The sequence below is a fragment of the Lathyrus oleraceus genome, chromosome 5 (assembly GCF_024323335.1).
Source record: "Lathyrus oleraceus cultivar Zhongwan6 chromosome 5, CAAS_Psat_ZW6_1.0, whole genome shotgun sequence".
NCBI lineage: Eukaryota > Viridiplantae > Streptophyta > Magnoliopsida > Fabales > Fabaceae > Lathyrus > Lathyrus oleraceus.
The window spans coordinates 536,105,295-536,119,327 of record NC_066583.1 but is presented as its reverse complement, the minus strand read 5'-3'; the positions used below and the strand labels follow the sequence as shown (position 1 = coordinate 536,119,327).

Here is a 14,033-nt window from a genome sequence, read left to right as displayed (position 1 = left end):
AAATAATTTTAAATTTTAATGACAAATTCTTTTTGTAATAAAATGGGATTCAACTAAATTTTCAATTACTTATTCCATTATACTATAATAGATTAACAGAGTGTCATTTAAAGTTTATTTAACGATGTTTATCATATCATTAAGTTTGATGATTCAATACAAGAATTATCTCTTATCCCAATCTATAATAGTGTATTGACACTAATCTAACGAAATAATGCTCATAACTTAACAAATTACAAGGATGCAAACGATTAAAAATACTAAATTGATACATATTGTTGAAAAAAATTTAATGTTTGTTACGACTTCCAGTTATCATATTTAAAATTATTGACACTATAAAATAATCATAAAATTTAATATCTATTATATAGAGAAAGAAATTTAGTAGAAGTCTTCATCATATAAATACCTAAATTTTACAATACACAAATTCAAACGATGGCAGGTGGAGTTTTAGTTGCTTCAACAAATGGAAGGCAATATGAGGGGAAGGTTACAATGTTTGTTTTGGTCACATGTTTGGTGGCGGCCATGGGAGGTCTACTTTTTGGTTATGATCTTGGTATTACAGGAGGAGTGACTTCCATGGAACCATTCTTGGTTAAATTCTTCCCTGGTGTTTACAAACAAATGAAAGATGAATCCGGACACGAGAGCCAATATTGCAAATTTGATAACGAGCTCCTTACTTTATTCACATCTTCCTTGTATCTTGCAGCTCTGATAGCGTCTTTCTTTGCTTCCACAACTACAAGAATGTTAGGACGCAAGGCCTCAATGTTGGCAGGTGGCTTGTTTTTCCTTGTTGGTGCATTGCTCAATGGTTTTGCTGTAAACATTGAAATGCTTATAATTGGCCGCATATTACTTGGTTTTGTGTAGGATATTGTAATCAGGTAAAAATCGGTATCGTTATTATGATTTTATGTTTTTATGTGTATAGGATCAAGAATATTGCAAATTAATTGCCTATCATTTTTTGTTACTCATAAACAGTCAGTCCAATGTATTTGTCTGAAATGGCTCCAGCAAAGATTAGAGGTGCGCTCAACATGGGATTCCAAATGATGATCACTATTGGAATCCTAGGGGCAAACATTATCAACTACTTTACTTCAAATCTTGAGAGTGGATGGAGAATTTCTTTGGGTATCGGAGCTGTCCCTGCAATTTGTTATGTATAGGATCGTTTTTCTTAGGCGACACACCAAACTCTATGATTGAAAGGGGCCAAAAGAAGGAGCTAAGAAAATGTTGCAAAAGATTCGTGGAATTGATAATGTTGATGAGGAGTTCCAAGATCTAATTGATGCTAGTGAGGAAGCCAAAAAGGTGGAACATCCATGGAAGAATATTACACAATTAAGATACAGACCTCAACTAACGTTTTGCTCACTCATTCCATTCTTCCAGCAACTCACGGCATCAATGTTATCATGTTTTATGCCCCCGTCCTTTTCAAAACTTTGGGCTTTGGAAACGATGCTTCCCTCATGTCCTCAGTATTACTGGAGGTGTCAATGTTGTAGCTACTTTTGTTTCCATCTTCACCGTGGACAAGTTTGGAAGAAAGATTTTGTTTCTTGAAGGTGGTGTCCAAATGTTTATTTGTCAGGTGACAATTACATCTTAACTAATAATTAATTATTTATTTTACCGTTCAAATTAATCTATTTTACAAACATAGCTAATATAAATGTGATCATTATTGATTGTAGATTGTTGTTGGAAGCATGATTGCTATCAAGTTTGGAGTTAGTGGTGAAGGATCGTTTACACATATTGAAGCCAATCTTCTTTTGTTCTTTATATGTGCGTATGTTGCGGCATATGCATGGTCTTGGGGTCCATTGGGATGGTTAGTTCCTAGTGAAATATGCTCTCTTGAGGTTCGCTCTGCAGGTCAAGCTACCAATGTTGCTGTTAACATGTTGTTTACCTTTGCCATTGCTCAAGTTTTTCTTACTATGCTTTGTCACTTGAAGTTTGGACTTTTCTTCTTCTTTGCTGGATTTGTGGTTATAATGACAATATTCATTGTCTTGTTTTTTCCTGAGACAAATAATGTCCCAATTGAAGAAATGAATAAAGTGTGGAAATCTCATTGGTTTTGGACAAAGTTTGTTTCTGATGTTGTCGTTGATCATGATCGTCAGGTCGTTGTTTGATATTAGAAAATGCTCAGGAATTAGACCAATATATGTATAATATAATATCTTTTATTAATTCAATTTGATGTTGTTATAGGAATCTTGTATATAAGAATTCTTTAAAAAAGAGAATATTTGTATATATTTAGGAATAGTCTTTAATATATTGGTACTTCAATATAATGTGTTTATAATTTTTAATAAAGTTGACTCTCCTTTATTTACTACTTCAAATATAAATTGTTTATCCAATAACAAATACTTCTACAAAGTCAATTAAATTACTTTTGTAACTTTGTAATAAGATGATAATACATGTACTTTTTTCGATGAAAATCTTAATTAAATAATCAACTAAGAATTAACATCCTATTGGTCTCCAAGTTGTAACAATGAACGGAAATTCTTTTAAATTACACAAAAGCATTACATCATAGGAAAAAAAACAAGAAAAAATTAAAATTTGAAAACACATAAGATGAAAATATATAAAAAAGATAGAATAGAACCTAGTATTAAAATTGAGATAAATAAAACACAATGTCAATGAAAGTAATTGGAAAAAAATCTCATGATAACCTATTAATATTGAATAATCTTTAATCCTCTGACTTTGTATTAGTATAAGTAGATTATATAACTCTACTAGGATGAATGAGTGAAGAAGTGGGGTGATAAAGAGGTCAAATATTTAACACTTATCCTCAATATACAAATTAAACAATATTTATATTTCTCGTACCAATTAAAAAAATAGATGACAAAAAATAAAAATGATATTGTTGATAGTTTGTGTACTCCCTCCGACCTTAATTATTAGAAAAGTCTTCTGAAATTGTTAGTCTTAAATATAAGCAAATGTCAACAGATCTAAACTCATTTATTGCCTTAATTCTAAAGTTATCCTTGTATTAATTACTTAATGTTGATGAATATTTAATTAAAGATATATTAGTAATTATGTTTTCTTTTTAACATTAAACCAATAAAGTTAAATGCACTTAACTATCATTCTTAGTAAGCTTGAAAGTTGTCTTTTATACTTATAAATCAGGCCGGAGTAGTATATACTCGAACACGGAAGAAGATTTTTAGTAAATTGAAGGTCAGTTAACTTTTATAAAATAACTTAGGGAGAGAGAGAGAGAGAGAGAGAGAGAGAGAGAGAGAGAGAGAGAGAGAGAGAGAGAGAGAGAGAGAGTGTGTGCAACCAGTGATCCAATATTACAAGTATTGATAATGGAAATATTATGATTCTGAATCACAAATATTGATAATAAAAAGTATATATCTTAGATGTTACGTTGTGAATGACACATATTGATAGTTTAGAGGGATATAACCCACGACCAGTTAAAATTTCTCCCTCGGTTGATAGTTCAACCGAGAGAAAAAGTAGTGCACTTTCCATGACACGCTTCTTTACCTCACCCAGCAAACTGAGATAAAAGCTCTTTTTTAACCTAGGGGAAATAACTCATAAGTAGTAGTGAAATGTATAAAAAAGTTCTAAGAAGAAAAAGAGTAACAGAGAAGCGATATATTTCTCATTTATGTGTTTTTATGAAGTGAACACAAGTCTTCCTTACATGGGAAAACAATTACCTAGAGGCGCTAGTTAGTTATAACCTATCCTTTTAAGAAAGAAAGTGTAACCGTTTGGGGTTTAATTAATTAAGAGGTTTCCTAATCGAGTATAGAGCGGGTTTGCTCCACAATAGATTAGACAGCTGTTCTAATCCATTAGAGACGAAAGTATTAAATATTCTTAATTAAGTATGCTTCTTAATCAATTATTGCTTCCTAATAAGTTTTATTTACATTTTTGGCATAATTATAATCACATTAACATGTAAATCACATAGAACCACGCACAACACCTTTGTTAAAGCAATGAGAGTTAATAATGGCCAATAATTTTGCATGTTTTCTTTTTATTCTTCCTAAGGAATTATTCATGAATGAGAGTTAATAATGGTCAATAATTTTGCATGTTTTCTTTTTATTCTTCCTAAGGAATTATTCATGAAAGGAGTACGGTAGAATCTCCATAACAAAATGAATGAGTAGAAAGAAAACATTAACATATATTGAATATAGGTAGGCTTTTGTTGTTCCATTAAAACTTACTCACAATTTTGGTGTTATGCGGTGTCACATGACATCTTTATTATAAATTGTGTCTCTAATTCTATTCATAATAATTATTTGTCATATTTTTATGCATAATAAGCTTATTAATTATTTTTTTAATAATTTTTTTGGTTCTTTAAATGATGCACCTATCTTACATTCACATTATATCAAATTGGATCCTGAAGGTAGAAAATGTATGTACCTAAATTTTAAAAAAATGGAATGAAGGGGTTTATACATTTTTATCTGAATAATAAAGAAATATTTGTTGATAGAAATATCACACACCATGAACACATCATGTCTAACTAATAATCTAAATTATAAACCTTTTAATTAAAAATATATCATTCTTTTGGGAGAATATTTTATAATTAAATTTTAATTATTCATCCACCTAGAGATACAATATAACATAACATAACATCGCCAAATTCCACTATGTCATAAGCAACAAGTTTAAAACTCACTGTTCTCATCTCTCCATTCTACTATGCAAAGGAATTCGCCATCGTATCTTATAGTTTATGTGTGCAATGGTTTTGATGGTTCAAAAGGGTGCTTTTAACCTTATATGAATTTCTTTGCAAGAAAAATTAGCGGAAATTTTCACCAATCCAAAACTCAACTCATTTATATCCAAAGCTTAACAATGATAGATATCTATAATGTTTCCGCTTAAGAGAGAATATTGAGAAAAAAAATATTATGCAAGTCTGGTGTCTAAAATTATTTTGATTATTTATATTAAAATAAATTAAAGTTTAAGTACGGGGAATAGTGTTTGATGTAAATATTGGTGTAAGAAATGGGGTGTAGGAATAACATTACTCTACAATATAACATAACATAACACCACCAAATTCCACTATGTCATAAACAACGTCCGTTTAAAACTCATTGTTCTCACCTCTCCATTCTACTATGCAAAGAAATTCACCATCTTATCTTAAAGATTATATGTGCAATGCTTTTGATGGTTCAAAAGGGTGATCTTAAACTTTTATATATCCCCTATGATTCTTCTAGTTTGACTAATTAAAAAACAATTCAATCATTTAAAGAACTATTAATATAAGTTGCTTCAAACTCGTTTTTCATAAACTAAAAGGGTAATTTTGACATCTATTAATATAATATTCATTACTAATGATTCATCATAAACAAAATCACATAATTTTTAAAAATGATATATTTCAAAAATGATTCTTAGAAAAATCATTTTAAAATATCTTCAAATTTAAGTTTTTTTTTTAGATTTTGATGTCAAAAAAAGTCATAACAAAATTATGAAATACCTAAAATAAAAATTTTATGATGAACTATTGAAAATGATTTTTCATTAGAAGTTTTTTTCTTAAAATATCTAATACTATAAAATATTTTTAAAAAACATAAACAAATGATCCTGAATAGTAGTCGTGTGAAAAATTCTAGTATCAATTTTATCTGAAAATAATACTATCGTCAATTTAATTTAATTTTTTTATTTTAGTCTTACGTAATCGTTTACAAGTTGCATGCAATTTTGAGTGGTTAAAGGATTTATGTATTTGTTTATTAACTTAAAATATACAATTAAAACCAATTTAAATCTTATTAGATAATAAACTAATTTACATTAAAATAATTTTAAAATTTTAATGACAAATTCTTTTTGTAATAAAATGGGATTCAACTAAATTTTCAATTACTTATTCCATTATACTATAAATAGATTAACAGAGTGTCATTTAAAGTTTATTTAACGATGTTTATCATATCATTAAGTTTGATGATTCAATACAAGAATTATCTCTTATCCCAAATCTTATAATAGTGTATTGACACTAAATCTAACGAAATAATGCTCATAACTTAACAAATTACAAGGATGCAAACGATTAAAAATACTAAATTGATACATATTGTTGAAAACAATTTAATGTTTGTTACGACTTCCAGTTATCATATTTAAAATTATTGACACTATAAAATAATCATAAAATTTAATATCTATTATATAGAGAAAGAAATTTAGTAGAAGTCTTCATCATATAAATACCTAAATTTTACAATACACAAATTCAAACGATGGCAGGTGGAGTTTTAGTTGCTTCAACAAATGGAAGGCAATATGAGGGGAAGGTTACAATGTTTGTTTTGGTCACATGTTTGGTGGCGGCCATGGGAGGTCTACTTTTTGGTTATGATCTTGGTATTACAGGAGGAGTGACTTCCATGGAACCATTCTTGGTTAAATTCTTCCCTGGTGTTTACAAACAAATGAAAGATGAATCCGGACACGAGAGCCAATATTGCAAATTTGATAACGAGCTCCTTACTTTATTCACATCTTCCTTGTATCTTGCAGCTCTGATAGCGTCTTTCTTTGCTTCCACAACTACAAGAATGTTAGGACGCAAGGCCTCAATGTTTGCAGGTGGCTTGTTTTTCCTTGTTGGTGCATTGCTCAATGGTTTTGCTGTAAACATTGAAATGCTTATAATTGGCCGCATATTACTTGGTTTTGGTGTAGGATATTGTAATCAGGTAAAAATCGGTATCGTTATTATGATTTTATGTTTTTATGTGTATAGGATCAAGAATATTGCAAATTAATTGCCTATCATTTTTTGTTACTCATAAACAGTCAGTTCCAATGTATTTGTCTGAAATGGCTCCAGCAAAGATTAGAGGTGCGCTCAACATGGGATTCCAAATGATGATCACTATTGGAATCCTAGGGGCAAACATTATCAACTACTTTACTTCAAATCTTGAGAGTGGATGGAGAATTTCTTTGGGTATCGGAGCTGTCCCTGCAATTTTGTTATGTATAGGATCGTTTTTCTTAGGCGACACACCAAACTCTATGATTGAAAGGGGCCAAAAAGAAGGAGCTAAGAAAATGTTGCAAAAGATTCGTGGAATTGATAATGTTGATGAGGAGTTCCAAGATCTAATTGATGCTAGTGAGGAAGCCAAAAAGGTGGAACATCCATGGAAGAATATTACACAATTAAGATACAGACCTCAACTAACGTTTTGCTCACTCATTCCATTCTTCCAGCAACTCACGGGCATCAATGTTATCATGTTTTATGCCCCCGTCCTTTTCAAAACTTTGGGCTTTGGAAACGATGCTTCCCTCATGTCCTCAGTAATTACTGGAGGTGTCAATGTTGTAGCTACTTTTGTTTCCATCTTCACCGTGGACAAGTTTGGAAGAAAGATTTTGTTTCTTGAAGGTGGTGTCCAAATGTTTATTTGTCAGGTGACAATTACATCTTAACTAATAATTAATTATTTATTTTACCGTTCAAATTAATCTATTTTACAAACATAGCTAATATAAATGTGATCATTATTGATTGTAGATTGTTGTTGGAAGCATGATTGCTATCAAGTTTGGAGTTAGTGGTGAAGGATCGTTTACACATATTGAAGCCAATCTTCTTTTGTTCTTTATATGTGCGTATGTTGCGGCATATGCATGGTCTTGGGGTCCATTGGGATGGTTAGTTCCTAGTGAAATATGCTCTCTTGAGGTTCGCTCTGCAGGTCAAGCTACCAATGTTGCTGTTAACATGTTGTTTACCTTTGCCATTGCTCAAGTTTTTCTTACTATGCTTTGTCACTTGAAGTTTGGACTTTTCTTCTTCTTTGCTGGATTTGTGGTTATAATGACAATATTCATTGTCTTGTTTTTTCCTGAGACAAATAATGTCCCAATTGAAGAAATGAATAAAGTGTGGAAATCTCATTGGTTTTGGACAAAGTTTGTTTCTGATGTTGTCGTTGATCATGATCGTCAGGTCGTTGTTTGATATTAGAAAATGCTCAGGAATTAGACCAATATATGTATAATATAATATCTTTTATTAATTCAATTTGATGTTGTTATAGGAATCTTGTATATAAGAATTCTTTAAAAAAAGAGAATATTTGTATATATTTAGGAATAGTCTTTAATATATTGGTACTTCAATATAATGTGTTTATAATTTTTTAATAAAGTTGACTCTCCTTTATTTACTACTTCAAATATAAATTGTTTATCCAATAACAAATACTTCTACAAAGTCAATTAAATTACTTTTGTAACTTTGTAATTAAGATGATAATACATGTACTTTTTTCGATGAAAAATCTTAATTAAATAATCAACTAAGAATTAACATCCTATTGGTCTCCAAGTTGTAACAATGAACGGAAATTCTTTTAAATTACACAAAAGCATTACATCATAGGAAAAAAAACAAGAAAAAATTAAAATTTGAAAACACATAAGATGAAAATATATAAAAAAGATAGAATAGAACCTAGTATTAAAATTGAGATAAATAAAACACAATGTCAATGAAAGTAATTGGAAAAAAATCTCATGATAACCTATTTAATATTGAATAATCTTTAATCCTCTGACTTTGTATTAGTATAAGTAGATTATATAACTCTACTAGGATGAATGAGTGAAGAAGTGGGGTGATAAAGAGGTCAAATATTTAACACTTATCCTCAATATACAAATTAAACAATATTTATATTTCTCGTACCAATTAAAAAAATAGATGACAAAAAATAAAAATGATATTGTTGATAGTTTGTGTACTCCCTCCGACCTTAATTATTAGAAAAAGTCTTCTGAAATTGTTAGTCTTAAATATAAGCAAATGTCAACAGATCTAAACTCATTTATTGCCTTAATTCTAAAGTTATCCTTGTATTAATTACTTAATGTTGATGAATATTTAATTAAAGATATATTAGTAATTATGTTTTCTTTTTAACATTAAACCAATAAAGTTAAATGCACTTAACTATCATTCTTAGTAAGCTTGAAAGTTGTCTTTTATACTTATAAATCAGGCCGGAGTAGTATATACTCGAACACGGAAGAAGATTTTTAGTAAATTGAAGGTCAGTTAACTTTTATAAAATAACTTAGGGAGAGAGAGAGAGAGAGAGAGAGAGAGAGAGAGAGAGAGAGAGAGAGAGAGAGAGAGAGAGAGAGAGTGTGCAACCAGTGATCCAATATTACAAGTATTGATAATGGAAATATTATGATTCTGAATCACAAATATTGATAATAAAAAGTATATATCTTAGATGTTACGTTGTGAATGACACATATTGATAGTTTAGAGGGATATAACCCACGACCAGTTAAAATTTCTCCCTCGGTTGATAGTTCAACCGAGAGAAAAAGTAGTGCACTTTCCATGACACGCTTCTTTACCTCACCCAGCAAACTGAGATAAAAGCTCTTTTTTAACCTAGGGGAAATAACTCATAAGTAGTAGTGAAATGTATAAAAAAGTTCTAAGAAGAAAAAGAGTAACAGAGAAGCGATATATTTCTCATTTATGTGTTTTTATGAAGTGAACACAAGTCTTCCTTACATGGGAAAACAATTACCTAGAGGCGCTAGTTAGTTATAACCTATCCTTTTAAGAAAGAAAGTGTAACCGTTTGGGGTTTAATTAATTAAGAGGTTTCCTAATCGAGTATAGAGCGGGTTTGCTCCACAATAGATTAGACAGCTGTTCTAATCCATTAGAGACGAAAGTATTAAATATTCTTAATTAAGTATGCTTCTTAATCAATTATTGCTTCCTAATAAGTTTTATTTACATTTTTGGCATAATTATAATCACATTAACATGTAAATCACATAGAACCACGCACAACACCTTTGTTAAAGCAATGAGAGTTAATAATGGCCAATAATTTTGCATGTTTTCTTTTTATTCTTCCTAAGGAATTATTCATGAATGAGAGTTAATAATGGTCAATAATTTTGCATGTTTTCTTTTTATTCTTCCTAAGGAATTATTCATGAAAGGAGTACGGTAGAATCTCCATAACAAAATGAATGAGTAGAAAGAAAACATTAACATATATTGAATATAGGTAGGCTTTTGTTGTTCCATTAAAACTTACTCACAATTTTGGTGTTATGCGGTGTCACATGACATCTTTATTATAAATTGTGTCTCTAATTCTATTCATAATAATTATTTGTCATATTTTTATGCATAATAAGCTTATTAATTATTTTTTTAATAATTTTTTTGGTTCTTTAAATGATGCACCTATCTTACATTCACATTATATCAAATTGGATCCTGAAGGTAGAAAATGTATGTACCTAAATTTTAAAAAAATGGAATGAAGGGGTTTATACATTTTTATCTGAATAATAAAGAAATATTTGTTGATAGAAATATCACACACCATGAACACATCATGTCTAACTAATAATCTAAATTATAAACCTTTTAATTAAAAATATATCATTCTTTTGGGAGAATATTTTATAATTAAATTTTAATTATTCATCCACCTAGAGATACAATATAACATAACATAACATCGCCAAATTCCACTATGTCATAAGCAACAAGTTTAAAACTCACTGTTCTCATCTCTCCATTCTACTATGCAAAGGAATTCGCCATCGTATCTTATAGTTTATGTGTGCAATGGTTTTGATGGTTCAAAAGGGTGCTTTTAACCTTATATGAATTTCTTTGCAAGAAAAATTAGCGGAAATTTTCACCAATCCAAAACTCAACTCATTTATATCCAAAGCTTAACAATGATAGATATCTATAATGTTTCCGCTTAAGAGAGAATATTGAGAAAAAAAATATTATGCAAGTCTGGTGTCTAAAATTATTTTGATTATTTATATTAAAATAAATTAAAGTTTAAGTACGGGGAATAGTGTTTGATGTAAATATTGGTGTAAGAAATGGGGTGTAGGAATAACATTACTCTACAATATAACATAACATAACACCACCAAATTCCACTATGTCATAAACAACGTCCGTTTAAAACTCATTGTTCTCACCTCTCCATTCTACTATGCAAAGAAATTCACCATCTTATCTTAAAGATTATATGTGCAATGCTTTTGATGGTTCAAAAGGGTGATCTTAAACTTTTATATATCCCCTATGATTCTTCTAGTTTGACTAATTAAAAAACAATTCAATCATTTAAAGAACTATTAATATAAGTTGCTTCAAACTCGTTTTTCATAAACTAAAAGGGTAATTTTGACATCTATTAATATAATATTCATTACTAATGATTCATCATAAACAAAATCACATAATTTTTAAAAATGATATATTTCAAAAATGATTCTTAGAAAAATCATTTTAAAATATCTTCAAATTTAAGTTTTTTTTTTAGATTTTGATGTCAAAAAAAGTCATAACAAAATTATGAAATACCTAAAATAAAAATTTTATGATGAACTATTGAAAATGATTTTTCATTAGAAGTTTTTTTTCTTAAAATATCTAATACTATAAAATATTTTTAAAAAACATAAACAAATGATCCTGAATAGTAGTCGTGTGAAAAATTCTAGTATCAATTTTATCTGAAAATAATACTATCGTCAATTTAATTTAATTTTTTTATTTTAGTCTTACGTAATCGTTTACAAGTTGCATGCAATTTTGAGTGGTTAAAGGATTTATGTATTTGTTTATTAACTTAAAATATACAATTAAAACCAATTTAAATCTTATTAGATAATAAACTAATTTACATTAAAATAATTTTAAAATTTTAATGACAAATTCTTTTTGTAATAAAATGGGATTCAACTAAATTTTCAATTACTTATTCCATTATACTATAAATAGATTAACAGAGTGTCATTTAAAGTTTATTTAACGATGTTTATCATATCATTAAGTTTGATGATTCAATACAAGAATTATCTCTTATCCCAAATCTTATAATAGTGTATTGACACTAAATCTAACGAAATAATGCTCATAACTTAACAAATTACAAGGATGCAAACGATTAAAAATACTAAATTGATACATATTGTTGAAAACAATTTAATGTTTGTTACGACTTCCAGTTATCATATTTAAAATTATTGACACTATAAAATAATCATAAAATTTAATATCTATTATATAGAGAAAGAAATTTAGTAGAAGTCTTCATCATATAAATACCTAAATTTTACAATACACAAATTCAAACGATGGCAGGTGGAGTTTTAGTTGCTTCAACAAATGGAAGGCAATATGAGGGGAAGGTTACAATGTTTGTTTTGGTCACATGTTTGGTGGCGGCCATGGGAGGTCTACTTTTTGGTTATGATCTTGGTATTACAGGAGGAGTGACTTCCATGGAACCATTCTTGGTTAAATTCTTCCCTGGTGTTTACAAACAAATGAAAGATGAATCCGGACACGAGAGCCAATATTGCAAATTTGATAACGAGCTCCTTACTTTATTCACATCTTCCTTGTATCTTGCAGCTCTGATAGCGTCTTTCTTTGCTTCCACAACTACAAGAATGTTAGGACGCAAGGCCTCAATGTTTGCAGGTGGCTTGTTTTTCCTTGTTGGTGCATTGCTCAATGGTTTTGCTGTAAACATTGAAATGCTTATAATTGGCCGCATATTACTTGGTTTTGGTGTAGGATATTGTAATCAGGTAAAAATCGGTATCGTTATTATGATTTTATGTTTTTATGTGTATAGGATCAAGAATATTGCAAATTAATTGCCTATCATTTTTTGTTACTCATAAACAGTCAGTTCCAATGTATTTGTCTGAAATGGCTCCAGCAAAGATTAGAGGTGCGCTCAACATGGGATTCCAAATGATGATCACTATTGGAATCCTAGGGGCAAACATTATCAACTACTTTACTTCAAATCTTGAGAGTGGATGGAGAATTTCTTTGGGTATCGGAGCTGTCCCTGCAATTTTGTTATGTATAGGATCGTTTTTCTTAGGCGACACACCAAACTCTATGATTGAAAGGGGCCAAAAAGAAGGAGCTAAGAAAATGTTGCAAAAGATTCGTGGAATTGATAATGTTGATGAGGAGTTCCAAGATCTAATTGATGCTAGTGAGGAAGCCAAAAAGGTGGAACATCCATGGAAGAATATTACACAATTAAGATACAGACCTCAACTAACGTTTTGCTCACTCATTCCATTCTTCCAGCAACTCACGGGCATCAATGTTATCATGTTTTATGCCCCCGTCCTTTTCAAAACTTTGGGCTTTGGAAACGATGCTTCCCTCATGTCCTCAGTAATTACTGGAGGTGTCAATGTTGTAGCTACTTTTGTTTCCATCTTCACCGTGGACAAGTTTGGAAGAAAGATTTTGTTTCTTGAAGGTGGTGTCCAAATGTTTATTTGTCAGGTGACAATTACATCTTAACTAATAATTAATTATTTATTTTACCGTTCAAATTAATCTATTTTACAAACATAGCTAATATAAATGTGATCATTATTGATTGTAGATTGTTGTTGGAAGCATGATTGCTATCAAGTTTGGAGTTAGTGGTGAAGGATCGTTTACACATATTGAAGCCAATCTTCTTTTGTTCTTTATATGTGCGTATGTTGCGGCATATGCATGGTCTTGGGGTCCATTGGGATGGTTAGTTCCTAGTGAAATATGCTCTCTTGAGGTTCGCTCTGCAGGTCAAGCTACCAATGTTGCTGTTAACATGTTGTTTACCTTTGCCATTGCTCAAGTTTTTCTTACTATGCTTTGTCACTTGAAGTTTGGACTTTTCTTCTTCTTTGCTGGATTTGTGGTTATAATGACAATATTCATTGTCTTGTTTTTTCCTGAGACAAATAATGTCCCAATTGAAGAAATGAATAAAGTGTGGAAATCTCATTGGTTTTGGACAAAGTTTGTTTCTGATGTTGTCGTTGATCATGATCGTCAGGTCGTTGTTTGA

The 14,033-nt window shown here is 29.9% G+C and overlaps 2 protein-coding genes and 1 pseudogene across 2 annotated transcripts; all 3 read left to right on the top strand.

Annotated features, from left to right (window-relative positions):
* Positions 1-444: 444 nt before the first annotated feature.
* Positions 445-2,174, top strand: LOC127081910 (sugar transport protein 10-like; annotated as a pseudogene).
* Positions 2,175-6,365: 4,191 nt separating this feature from the next.
* Positions 6,366-8,101, top strand: LOC127081909 (sugar transport protein 10). The gene is made up of 3 exons (XM_051022136.1): positions 6,366-6,824; positions 6,925-7,548; positions 7,652-8,101. Exons 1-3 carry the CDS (start codon positions 6,366-6,368, stop codon positions 8,099-8,101), a joined length of 1,533 nt encoding a protein of 510 aa, XP_050878093.1.
* A 4,196-nt stretch (positions 8,102-12,297) lies between these two features.
* On the top strand, positions 12,298-14,033 carry LOC127081908 (sugar transport protein 10). The gene is made up of 3 exons (XM_051022135.1): positions 12,298-12,756; positions 12,857-13,480; positions 13,584-14,033. The coding sequence occupies exons 1-3, from the start codon at positions 12,298-12,300 to the stop codon at positions 14,031-14,033; spliced, it is 1,533 nt and encodes a 510-aa protein (XP_050878092.1).